The sequence below is a fragment of the Pinus tabuliformis genome, chromosome 1_2 (assembly GCF_031772625.1).
Source record: "Pinus tabuliformis cultivar Carrire ecotype Pingquan chromosome 1_2, CPIR1, whole genome shotgun sequence".
Taxonomy (NCBI): domain Eukaryota; kingdom Viridiplantae; phylum Streptophyta; class Pinopsida; order Pinales; family Pinaceae; genus Pinus; species Pinus tabuliformis.
The window spans coordinates 380,472,778-380,486,868 of record NC_142298.1 but is presented as its reverse complement, the minus strand read 5'-3'; the positions used below and the strand labels follow the sequence as shown (position 1 = coordinate 380,486,868).

Sequence of the window (14,091 nt, the reverse complement as noted above, 5' to 3'; positions counted from 1 at the left end):
ACATCCTTGATATGGAATTACTATGAGAAGTGGCTTAAATTGATAAGAAAAAACTCACTTGGAGTAGCCATATTAAATACACACATAATATGGCTTCAAAAGTAAACATTGGTTGTTTGGATGGAATGTTTTTTAAAAAATAAATAGATTTAAAAAATGACACTAAAAATGGACTTGGGATGTCAAAGTTACACCATTTTTATGAAATACATAAAAGGTAACCAAAGTTCCATGTGGTAGGTAGATATCGGCTCACATGGTGATGGATGCACAATGAGGTTTCAGAGTAAAGAATTTTTTCCTTCATTTAACTTTGTCTATAATTTCACTCTTACATATAAGTTACTTTACATGAAGTGACCCACTTTTATAAAATTAATGAATCATTTTAAAAATACCTGATAATCTATCATCACTATAGGTTTTTTATGCTTTGATACCATATGAGGCAATGACAGGGTGCCTCTCAAAGTACACAACCAAAATAAAGGGAGAAATAATACAAATATGGCATTCATTGCACAATCTTTTTTTAAGTGCTTTATTCAACTATGTGCAACAACATAGAAACCTTACTAAAACTTGTAAACTTAGTTGATATCCAACAATTACAACAACAATAATACATTTAAGTTAATAGACACTAGAATCAATATCACTATCACAAGCTTGAAGCCCTTGTATCCAACTAAAAATGCTGACAATAAAATAAATGAAGCAAATGCCAATGTCAACAATAATAGATAGACAAACTCAAGTGCAAGCCTTCTAATTCTACTCTAAACTTGTTCCTAGTTCTATTCAATATTATAATCGTAGATGGAAATACAAGTAGTGGGGGAGGGATGAGAAGGGGAGCCCTTGTCACCATTAATCAATGACAAGGGATCGAAGTGAAGCTTAATGATGTCATTTGAAGAATATGGAGAAGACCCATGGGGGCCAAGCTGTTAAATTCTAGGAAGATGCCTACCATATACTGAAACTCCCTTAGGACTTGAGGCATTTAGAAAGAAACTATGGTAACGAGAAATACTCTATGAGGGGCGAGTTTAACTTTGAGGTTTCATAGAGCTAGGATGTATGTCAACTTAGTGGGATATAACCTAAGATTTAGGAAGTATTGAATAATTGGAATAATGAAATAGGTTTGGATTTTCATAAAATTGTCCAAGACAACTAAAATCTGAGAATCCCCTCTTCATTTTAGATGAAGGAAACCATCGAGATCTATCCTTATGCTTTTGCTTCTAATTTAGATTAACAATATGCAAGACATTATGACAACTTTAGTTAGTTTCATTGGATTTAAGAAAAAAGGGCCAAAGTACCACCCTCCCTATCATATCACTAACCCCATTGAGATGGCTATAGGTAAGTTATTATCTAGCCAATATTAGAGTTAGATCTTTTCCTAAAGAGAGTTGGAGGTTATAGAATACGAAAAAATCAAGCATCTTCCCTACAAGTATTATTGTACAATGGAAACAACAATTTTAGGGGCACACTAGTGTCCCTATCTTGATTTGTGTGAGTAAATGCCTCAAGGTGTTTCACCTATGTGAATATTCAATATACCCTTTTTTGGAACAAGCATGCATCTATGTTCCACTTCTAATCCTTGGTCTTCCTTTGTATTGGGTATGAAAAATACATTGATAACCACCATTCCAAACAAATCAACAAATGATCTTCGACGATACCAAAGTTCTCAGAACTTGAACCAAATTGGAACTGAATGAGGGTCAGACTTGGAATGGAATGAAACAATCTAGAACATCAAGTGGCCAAACTGATCGACTAAATAATACATAAAATGTATGTCTATATATATCTATATCTATATCTATCTATCTATATATATATATATATATATATATATATATATATATATATATATATATATATATATATATATATAGAGCCATTAGACACTGACTATGGAAAGTTTTTCCCATATATAGGATATACAAATGAATATAGCAAAATGACATTGAGTGTGATACATATATGAAACAAAATACATAAACATAAAGGTTTTGAATAACCTCTAGAGTCCAAAAAACCGTCATGTTGCAAAAATGTTACTCCCTACAATGGATCGTCTTTGTGGTACCTGTGAATTCCAAAGGTCATTAAGAGATGAGTGAGGTGAATAAAGGAGGGGGTGTCATTATATAACAATAACTTAGTGTGAGGTTGGGTAGGGATGAATTGGCACATGGATTGGTATGGTGGAATGAGGACTAGTTCATATCATAATTAAATCAAACTAACTAATTCCATTATGAATTGGCCAGTTTGGCATCCAATCTAGCCAATTTAAGACATAACCAACTTGTTGGTTGAGTTCAGGGATTGGTTCGAACTCTTCAAAGGGTGAACCAATTTTCAATTCTAGTAAGAAATAGCTAGTTTATGCTATCAAACAACATTCATCGTTGTTTGAATTTTGTTCACGTGGATAACATATATTACATTCCACTACGTAAATTTACATTGATCAAACTTATTGTATATTATATTTCATAAAAGTGAAATATGACATTTAAATACCTAGCAATTTACTCCCTTTTCTTTGACAAGGTGATCTTTTATTTACTTTTCATCTTTTGTAGAAGCGTAATAAGCTAAACATACCTTAAGGTTATCTAACAAACAGTTGAACATACCAAAGGAGGAAACAAATGATCCATGGCATATCAAGATATGTTAAGTCCTCGATCAAGTGGGTGTAGTTGAATGGTTAGCTGTTAGTATAACTATTTTTGGAGATTTTTACTGGGTGTATGGTGCAAGGATGATGTCCAACATTTCAGGTGGACACTCCACCAATAGTCAGAGACCAGAAAAAAGAAGAATGATTAGAAAGGAGTGCAAACAATGATTATAAAGATGCTAAGAGGGAAAAAGAATGTTAAAAGTCAAAGGTTAAAAAAAGGGAACGTTAGATTTAATGCTAAAAAAATTACGGTAAAAATTCAATTGGTAATTAAAAGTAAGAATGGGGATAAAAGGGATTAATACATAATGATACCTAAACTTTAGTTCAAATAATAAATGTTGAATAACTGAAAATAACTGAAAATCAATGAATAAGAAAATAATAAAGAAATAAAAGATATAGGGTTAAGTGAAATATATAATTAACAATTATAACTAATTAAAATGTAACAAAGAATATGAAAAATGGGGAGTAAAGAATATGAAAAAGGAAGCAATACAAGAAAATGAAAAAATAGAGAGGCTTTCAGGAATTACTTAATGTGTAGCCATCTTCTCAGTTAAAATTATTCAGGTGATAGAGGGTTAAGTGAAATATATAATTAACAATTATAATTAAGTAAAAATGTAACAAAGAATATGAAAAGGGGGCAATAAAAGAATATGAAAAAGGGGGCAATACAAGAAAATGAAAAAAGGTGGTGAATAAAATAATTTCATGGAGAATTTAATTGAGAAAGATGGGGTCAGAGGTAAGGTGCTCAATGAGAGTCTTTAGGAATTACTTATAGCTATCTTTGCAGTTAAAATTATTTTGGTGCTTTTCGATTTCAAGGGCTTCCCAAATGATCTGAGTGGAATAGAAGGGAGTTGAGGCAAGGATTTCAACTTGGTCATAGCATATAAGGTGTTTAGATTTAAATGAATGTTCAACACTAGAAAATTTCGCAAGGTGATTATGATAAGTATCGACTATATGTTCTTTCAGCCTAGATTTAATTTGATCTTCTGGTTTGGCCTATATAGGAAATGCCACATGACCATGGAATTTTATGAATTCTAGGACTTGATAATGGGTCTAATTAATCTTTAGGGGATTTAGATAATTGTGTTAATGCCTTACATGGCCTGAAAAGAGTTTTAATGTTTTTCTTGGTTAACATTTTGGAGATGTGATCAATGGTGCCTTTAATCTAAGGAAGCTAAACCATAGCTTGAGGGGGAGGGTTGGAGGTTTCTTAGAGGTAGGGAAACGAGTTGCTTGGAATGATTTGTTGATTTGAAATGAGGAATATCCATTGCTTTTCATGCTTTAGTTAGATGGGATTTCTCTTGGGAGAGTAACTGGGGATCAAAAATACGAATAGCCCACAAATTTATGAGTTGGATGGTGATGGGATTGGGCATGGAAGTATCGGTTAGTGTGGTTCTTTTTGCGATACACTTGACGAGAAAGTGAACCATGTAGAAAAGGTAAAGAAGAGCTTTCTTCTAATTCCATAATGCTTATTAGTGCAATCATTCTACAACAACCAAATGCACACACCAAAATTGGATAAGGTAGCACAAGCTTATTAGTCAATCACTGTACAATAACCAAACACACACACAAAATTGGATAAGGTGGCACAAGCTTATTAGTCAATCACTGTACAATAACCAAATGCACACACAATATTGGATAAGGTGACACATGCTTATTAGTCAATCTTTGTACAATAACCAAATGTACACACAATATTGGATAAGGTGGCGGCAAACAAAAAACACCATGCAGACTTAATAGTCCTGCCTCGAGTTGGCTGGAACTGTCCATTAGTGATAGTTCCAACCTACCCAATGATGGTTCTGGCCCGTTCCAAGTAGACATTATTAAGAGTTTGCATGGCGAGATATCAAGATACATAAGCCCCTTGATAAATTGGGCGTAGTTGAATGGTTAGATGTTGTTACCCACACAATGCTTATCAGTTAAAACAACACTGTATAACAACCAAGTGCACACACAATATTTGCCCAAGGCCACTATAAGCAACATGTAGAGTGAGTGGGGTATAGTTGAATGGTTAGATGTTGTCATTTCCCACATGGTGCTTATTAGTTAAAACAACACTGTATAACAGCCAAATGCACACACAATATTTGGCCAAGGCCACTATAAGCACTACATAGAGTGAGTAGGGTATAGTTGAATGGTTAGATTCTCACTTGGTGCTTATCAGCCAAATGTACACACAATATTTGGCCAAGGACACTATAAGCACCATGTAGAGTGAGTGGGGTATAGTTGAATGGTTAGATGTTGTCTTTTCCCACATGGTGCTTATCAGTTAAAACAACACTATATAACAGCCAAATGCACACACAATATTTGGCCAAGGCCATTATAAGCACCATGTAGAGTGAGTATGTAAGTTTTGACCATTTGAATTCATATAGTAGATGTTTTTTCTTCTGAAATAGATGTGTGGGAAAAGATTCTCAATCCTAAATCACCTAAGAAGATACTAGTAAGATTCTGTATGGTGGATAACCATTGATCATCGACAAAGACATTATTAAGGTTCTGTATAGTATGTAATCTCAGTGTTAAATCACCTAGGATGCTCTGTTCTTATTTGTCGAAGTTATATAAAATTATCAGTTATTTCTGTATTCAAGCCTGAATATTAAGATTTTTCGTGTTTAGTATAGACTGTTATCTTCTATTTAACCAAATATTTCCTTACAGGTGGTTCGGTGGCAACGGGATAATATTGCAAATCTCCCAGGGGAGATAAGCCTTTGCGCTGGGTTGGCCATGTGGGTGACTTCATTGCGCTTTGTACGACAGCACTACTTCGAACTCTTTTTCTACACACATCAATTATACATAGTCTTCATAGTGTTCTTAGCGTTACATGTGGGAGACTATCTATTCGCCACAGCAGCAGGAGGGATCTTTTTCTTCATAGTTGACCGGTTTCTTAGATTCTGTCAATCTCGAAGAGATGTTGATTTGCTGTCGGCAAAGTGCCTTCCATGTGGAACAATCGAATTGGTTATATCAAAGCCACCAGGTATCATCAAGTGTCGTCCCCTTTTATGTTATTTTGACATTTCGGGTATTCCTTCATGCATGGTTTTATTGATTATTTATGCACAATATGAATTGTGATCTATGCGAAAGCTGTATTATGCAATTTCCCACACCATTATAACTTTACTCATATCCTCCATTTTGGTACCAGACAAAATTAAAAGAGGAACTAAGAGAGCATAGAAAGGGGAGTTAGCTAGTATTTTTCAGCGCATATGGTTTCACAAATTAAAAATTCAAGCCTTACATTGCACTCACAAGAAATCTTATGATATGGGAGTTGCTTACGAGTAAAGTTGTAAGATAAATTATAAGGCCATTTTTGTCTTCCTTTCTTTTATACACAGGTAATGAGACATAGAAGTCAAATTCTCTTAGGAGAAAACTGGAGTTCCATCTCCCCGTTAGTCCATGTTAGCAATGGTCACTAAATTTTCATGGGCTGCTCTTGGTTTTATAGTCAGCTGGCTCCTATGTTATTCCTTGCTCGTATAATTGAAAATCTAAGCACACCAGTGCTCATGTGACAGCCCTACAATATCCCATGTTCCCAGCATCAATTAAGCAATCGATGGTCACATACTCTTCAGCTAGCAATTTCTATGCATTTTGAATGTTAGTCTATCAACTTATTGTCCTTCAGCATTATATTTTTAACGAGTTCATATTTCTTCCAGGTTTGTGCTACAATGCGCTGAGTTTTGTCTTTATCCAAATAAGAAATTTATCTTGGCTACAATGGCATCCATTTAGTGTGTCATCCAGCCCATATGATGGTAGACATCATTTATCAATTCTTATCAAACCTCTTGGAAAATGGACACACGAACTGAAAAATATTGTTTCAATGATCGGGGAACAAACACAACAACAGTTAGCAGTTCGATGTCCTTTTAAATTGAATGCTTCAGTTGAAGGTCCCTATGGGCATGAGGTAGATTATCACTTAAGGTAAGTACTCATATGCTTTTTTATTATTTATTTTTTGTGTTAGAATTTAGACAGTATTTTTTTATCACTTACAAGTCTTGTATATTGACGAACAATAGGAAATTACTGTTAACGAGACTGCAACCTTATATTCTATGATGTAATGAAGGAGGAAGATGAAGCTTAATTCGCATGAACCGAATCCAATTCCTGAAATTGATACAACTGTTTTCTAGAACATATCTATTCCGATGGAAGTACTTGACTAACTAAAGCATGCATATCACATGATGCTTCAGACATACCCGATCTGCTCAGGATGACAATATAGAACTCATTACAATCAAAGAATTCAAAAGTAGCATTAAGAGTCACTGATGCCCATTTTTGTTCTAATCTCATAATACTCGATTGCTCTAACTAGTTGAGCTAAAGAAGAGTGCTATTATACACATACACCTCGACTAATTATGTGAAAGCCAATATGCTTTTATAGATTTTGGGACATATAAGCTGCCCTAGAGTGTGCTAAAGATAAAATGTTAGTTTAAATAAAGTTATATCTCCTTTTCAGCCTATTTCTCCATCTCCATGAGAGTTATGTTTCATCTCTACATTGATGTTGCTTTCCTTACAAAATATTGAAGTCAGCTAGCTCATTCTCTCTGTTTTGTATGATTTCCCCCACATTTCAAAAATTTCAGCCTATAAATTTCAATTACTTTTCCTTCATAATTTGACTCCCCTTCTTTTACTAACCTATGTTTTCCTTACAAAATATTGAAGTCAGCTAGCTCATTCTCTCTGTTTTGTATGATTTCCCCCACATTTCAAAAATTTCAGCCTATAAATTTCAATTACTTTTCCTTCATAATTTGACTCCCCTTCTTTTACTAACCTATGTTACTTGCTTTTGCAACAGACGTAAGTAACAAAATCTAGCTAGGTTTATGAAATGTGGAGAACCAATCTTAACTTCTTGTGATTCCTTTCTCTTTGTATAGGAGAAGAGAAGGGTTCCCTAGTACTAAAGGAGACATCTTTTTTCTAGGAGCACATGGATGAGGATCAGAGTTGAGTTGAGGCCATCCATGTGTTGGGTGTGGAAAGAACACATTGGTTGTCATTTGATTGTTTTCTTAATAATAAAAAGAACATGGATCTTCATATTACACAGGAAACAATATAGTACATTAACGGGATAATTGTATTTTTGTGCTCCCCTTTCTAACCTAAGCTAGAAAGGAAAAGCATCTGTGACTAGGTACTGACATCTTTTAATACAAATTATTTCCTAAGGAAAAGGGACTTGACATGAATTTTAGTTTGTAAGGTAATCACTGAAGCTAGTCAATATTACAAACATTTTTCTAGAACCTTCAAATGTTACCTTACATCTCATAGATCGAAGAAACAAAGTGGTTGTAAGACAAGATACAAAACCAAAACCACCACATCTCTTTCTTAGAGCATCCCTGATCACCAAAAACATAACTTTCTGATGGATGGGCCTTTCAAAAAGATTCTGGAACTGTTTTCTTTGTTTGGGTAAGTAAAAGAATTATATCATTAGCATGTATAGATTACAACATTTTAAACAGATGTACTTATCACAAGTGTGATGACCCGGAGGTACACATAACTTAGAAGGGAGTAGTGGAGCATTGGAGTCCTTTGGAGGAGAAGCATTGGATGCATCTCATGGAGCACTTAGCTTGAGATTCTTGCTTGTTGGATGTGCCTGCCTTGGAGCTTGACATGCATCTCTTAGTGTTGAAGTGTTTCCAATTGTAACAAACATAATTCTATTTTTTATAATTCCTTTGAGCTTCAAACTCTGAGGCTATAATTTCCCCATCATGGTTGCAAGGGAAAGTATAGGTTTACTTCTCCCTTTTCCTACTTCCTGGGTCTTATCTGTCTTCCTTAGATGAATTGACGTACATTTTGTAGTAGATTCTTGTATCTGTTCTTTTTGGGTAATAGTTTCTTTTTTTGGACTGTTGCTGCACAAACTAACAGGCTTGGTAAATAGGCTAAAGCTAGAGGGCACAACAACACCTTGGGATAAAGGCCCACTGTGACCACAACCTCTGTCCCCTTCTCTTCTTGGATTTTCACCAACGGGAGGAGTCCTAGTATCGCTCACTTGTGATAAATGTATCTAGGGTAGGTTTTCACTGAGGCAAGGTGGCTCATTCAATGGAAAGGTTCAATGAAAGTACGAGCTTTGAGAGAAGCTAGGAAGACTTTCCAAGAAAAACCCCTTGAAAGGAGGACTACCCAGGCCTAGGTTTGAAATATTTGATGAGAAAGAGGTTCATCCAAAGTCCGGGTAGACAAGAGAAAAGGCTATGATTGATATACTTCAACAAGTACAAATGCTCAAGCCTTTAAAGAATCCCCAAGTTGAAGGATAGCACCTAGGGTTTCCACTTCATGTGATGGCTAGTGCATCAAGTATATTGAGATTTGACTGTGAGAATTGCCTCAAATCAGGGGGAGAGCTAGGGAAACACCAACGCAGAAGACTGTCAAAACGGTTTTGCAAGAGTTCTTCCCTAATCAAATTCGCACCAAACCCTAGGGAGGCTTCCTTATCCTTAAAGGGATGAGAAAAGGAGCGATAAGAAGGTGATAGAAGAATGATTTCTCAAGTATGTGTGATCACCAAGGATCTAAGTCTAGTGCCTAGCAATTGGGAGGATTGGAGTAAAAAATGATCTTGATTTGAGAACTTCGCTCTTCAAGGAGACCTAAAGGCAACTTCGCTAGCCCTAATGGAGGCAGCTTCATAGCTACTCTAGGAATTTATACTTTGTTGGCAAGAATAAATGGAGTTTCAAGGATGCAATATGCAAAACAACCTCTAGGAACATTCATTCATTCATTATCCATGAGTAACACATGCAAAATTTCCAATAGCTTCAATGTTCTAACAAAATTAGGGCACATTAAAAACCATAGACAATATTCCATGCATTAGACATTTATTAGATCAGAATTATAGCATTAAACAACACTTACAAGATAATGAAGAATATATCCATCCATCAAATTGCCAAAGAGAAGCTCCAAGAGAGAAAACAATTTTTTCCAAATGTCAAAATGCATTAGATTCATCCAAATCACTCCACAAAGTTGCAGGCCAAAAATATCTAATGAGGCTAGCTAAAAATCCAAAATGTGATGATCTCAAATGAGAGTGAGACTCTCATATTTTTACAAGACTCATAATTTCAAATTTCTAATGAGGAAGCCCCTAAAGTGTTAAAACAAGGTAACAAACCCTTGGTTACAAGCCAACCAAGATAGCTTTAACATTACTTATTATTTTATTTCTCTTTTAGCCCATGTAATTAATGCAAAGTGCTCTCCAATGCTAGCGTTGAGGCCTCATGTGTTGGGGATGAGAGTGACGGCCTTAAAATAATGTATAAGAGGGGGATGCCCTCTAAATGCTGCAAAACATTTCCAAATCCCAATTTGGGCCTTGCAGGCTCCAAAGGGGTTTCATGGGTCTCCAAATGTGTTAATTTTAGATAACAATGGTATGTTCTATGCTTAAGAGCAATTTACTTCAATTTTTCTTATTAGCCCAATATCAATTTCCAGATTATCAATCACATTAACATGATAGTAAATGAAAATAAAACATAAATAAAAAGTAGAAGACAAGCCAAGACAAGAGGACATAAGATGTGGCGCATGCCAGGGACAAACCCCAATGTGGGGAAACCCTTTGATCAATTCTTATTATTCTTCAAAAGTTCGGTAGAGAGAGAGAGTACAATATACAAAATTCATTGGCACAATCCCAGTCAAATCTGTCTAGTCAAACTGCAGTCAATAGGATGCCCTAACCAGAAATTCAACGCTGGTCAACTTAGCAGAAATCTTCCTCGAAATCAGCGTTGTCAAACCCAGACAATTCGGCCTCCAAGGACAGTCTGAATCAGCTCAAAACAGTGCCGAAAATATTAGACAACTTGGTCAACGCAGAGTCAAACTTGCGGTCAACTTCTCTACGGTCAACGTTGGTCAAATAATTCAAATGCCTCGAAATTTTTGCCCAAAAACGTGGCCTGTCCAAACAGAATTTTGTCCAAGACAATCGTAGTCAAACAAGGTCAATTGTTGCCCAGTCAACGCTGGTCAAACCTTCTAGAATTTGGTCAACTCATGAAACAGAAAATCACAGACTGTCCTTCTCACATGTGGAGGAGAGAGGCTGCCCAAAAATCCGTACACCCAATGAGATGAGGAGAGAGAGATATGTGAGTGATGAATAATGTCCAAATGAGGTAGATGCTCCTTCTATTTATATGCAATGTTGAGGGTGAAGCGACATGTCTTTTGGGCTTCTCAGCCTACATTAGTTTGTTGGCCGATCTTGACAATTTGTCCATAGAAGAAATAAATTCATAATTCCATATGTACATGTCAGAACGAGATGATCTTTAGATCAATCCTACACCTCTTGGAAAGAGGAATCCAATAAAAATATTAGTTGCATCATATGAGCTGTCTAAGGTGGAGTTTGGTCCTAGTTGCCAAATTTAACACTCCCTCTAAACTAGGGAGAACTCCACAAACCATCTGTCAATCTGTACCATCTCTGATATCCCTATTATACTCTGTTCTGCTCTGCTGAACCATGAAGAAATAGTGAAGAAGAAATGATCGAGAATGTGTCATACCATTCTCCACTGACCCGAAGTCAGTCTCCAATAATTGAGAGTGTATCATACCACTCTCCACTGACCCGAAGTCAGTCTCCATTGATCCTAGATCAATATCAAACATCCTAGCATAGGGAGTACGGTAGTACACAATGTGTCCATCAGTAGTACTATGGTTCCTATCCTCATTTCCCTACTCATTGGCCAGATGAGAGGTACTTCCCATGAGTCTCAGACTACATGGGTAGGATGTATCGGTAGGAGAAGGTGAACCACTCATCCTGCTCATATGCCATAGGAGAAGGTGAACCACTCATCCTATGCATATCTCAACCATCATGGGGTATCACAGGGGAAGGTGAACCATTCACCCTGTACATCGCACACCATTAGGGGAAGGTGAACCACTCACCCTATGGTCACTCATCACTCCAAGAAGTACCCCAAGCCCCCTGGAGCTCCCAGAGCTCGATATCCAAATCAAACAAGACCCTCATGAGAGGGTCTCTCTACGACTCCAAGTTGTTCATGAAAGGTTAAGAATTTTACCTTCCCTAGGGCTTCGTAAGAATATCTGCGACCTGATCATCAGTCCCAATATAACGGAGCCTTATTGCTCCCCTTTGTACCATATCCTGGATAAAGTGATACGTAATATCAATATGCTTGGAGCGGTCATGAAACACGGGATTCTCAGAAAGATGAATCCCACTTTGGTTGTCGCAATAGATCACGGTGGTATCCATCACATGTCCAAACAACTCACTAAAGAGCTTCCTCAACCAAATAGCTTCACAGGAGGCCATACTAGCAACAATATATTTCGCCTCAACGGTGCTCAAAACAACCGACTTCTCCTTCTTGCTCATCTAGGATAGCGAAGTAGAACCTAGAGAGAAGCAACATCCCGATGTGCTTTTACGATCGACCACACTGCCAACCCAGTCAGCATCAGAATAACCATGGAGCCTCACATTCCCGACAGTGTATCTCAGTCCATAGGTGATTGTGCCCTAGAGATATCTCAAGAGATTCTTGGCAGCAATCCAATGTATGTGATGAGGCTTGACCATAAACTGACTCATTGTATTCACTGCAAAGCATATGTCCAGATAGGAGTTCACTAAGAACATCAGGGCCCCCATGAGTTGACGATACTTAGAAGGATTTCCCAAATCAGGCCCAACAGCACTTCCGTATAACTTCTTAAAGTTAAGTTCCATTGGAGAAGTCACGAACTTACAATCTAGCACCCCAAATCTTTCAAGTAGCTTCACAATGTATTTTCCTTGAGAAAGGAAAATCTCACCTGGATTTTGCCAACCTCCAAGCCTAGGAAATAATGCATCAATCCTAGGTCCTTCATCTCAAACTCGGAATCCAACTCCCTCTTATATTGATGAAGAAGAGGGTCTGCACCTATCAGAAAGAGATCATCCACATAAAGTACCAAGATGAGAGGTCTATCATTCTCAACCTTAAAGTAAAGGTTCGGATCAACGTCACTTCTTGTAATCCTAGCTTCATCAAATAGCTGTTGATCCTCTCATACCAAGCTCAGGGAGCTTTCTTCAACCCATAGAGGGATTTCTTCAACCTGCATACATGTGTCTGACGATCTTGAACTTCGAACCCCTCAGGTTGTTCTACATAGACTTCCTCTTTAATTGAACCATGCAAGAAGGCAGTTTTGACATCCATCTGGTGTAGGTTCCATCCTTGCAAGGCAGCAAGGGCTATAATCGAATGGATGGTGGTATATCGGGCAACTGGTGCAAATATCTCATCATAGTCCACACCTTCCTTTTGAGAGAAGCCTCGAGCAACAAACCTGGCCTTGAACTTTTCAACACTTCCATCAGCTCCATGCTTGATCTTGTAGAGCCATTTTGAGGTGACAACAAATTTGTCCTTGGGTCTAGGGACCACATCCCAGACATCATTCTTCATAATCGACTCACACTCTTTGTTCATAGCATCCTTCCAAACTTGGTGCTTCACAGCTTCTTCAAATGTGCACGACTCAGTTTAAACAATGGTGCTCATTGCAACTAAGTACCCTTGGTACCTATTCAGCTTCTTACTTTCGCGAAAAGTCCCCCTAGGAGCAATATGATTCTTGACATCTTTGAGAGTTTCCCTAAGCCATGAGGGTCTCCTTTTTGAGGAGGAGGGCTCATGAGGAGGTGGATCAATGGGATCCATTGGTCCTTCAACATTGGGCATTAGCTCATCCTGCGGTTCTCCCTTCTTTATTGAATCTGCTTCTTTGTCCTTCCTTGGAATAGGAAGGTTAGTAATCCACCCAAGGGAAGCATCTTCATTGAAGGTGACATCATGACTTATCTCCACTTCTCTTTGACCAGGCACATAGATTCTATATGTCTTTGAAGTTTCACTGTAGCCCACAAATTTTCCTTTCTTCCCAGATGCATCCAATTTGCTTCTCTTTTCTTTCGACACTTGAAAATATATGGGGCTACCAAAAATTCTAAAGTGAGAAACATCAAGTTTCTTACCAGTGAAAACTTCATCGGGAGTTTTGGAGTCCAACTCTTGATGAGGGCATCTATTTTGAATGTACATAGCCGTGTTGGCAACTTCTGTCCATAAGAACGTTGGAAGGCTTTGATTATGAAGCATGGCATGTGTGGCTTCTATAATAGAATGGTTCTT

The 14,091-nt window shown here is 37.1% G+C and overlaps 1 protein-coding gene across 1 annotated transcript in view; it reads left to right on the top strand.

The window, feature by feature from the left end:
- LOC149205963 (ferric reduction oxidase 6-like) overlaps nt 1-14,091 on the top strand; it is a 251,167-nt gene that overhangs the window by 182,754 nt on the left and 54,322 nt on the right. Inside the window, exons 5-6 of the mRNA XM_089395232.1 lie at nt 5,456-5,783; nt 6,481-6,754. Coding sequence (XP_089251358.1) covers nt 5,456-5,783; nt 6,481-6,754 — 602 coding nt within the window. The remainder of the gene's footprint in view (nt 1-5,455; nt 5,784-6,480; nt 6,755-14,091) is intronic.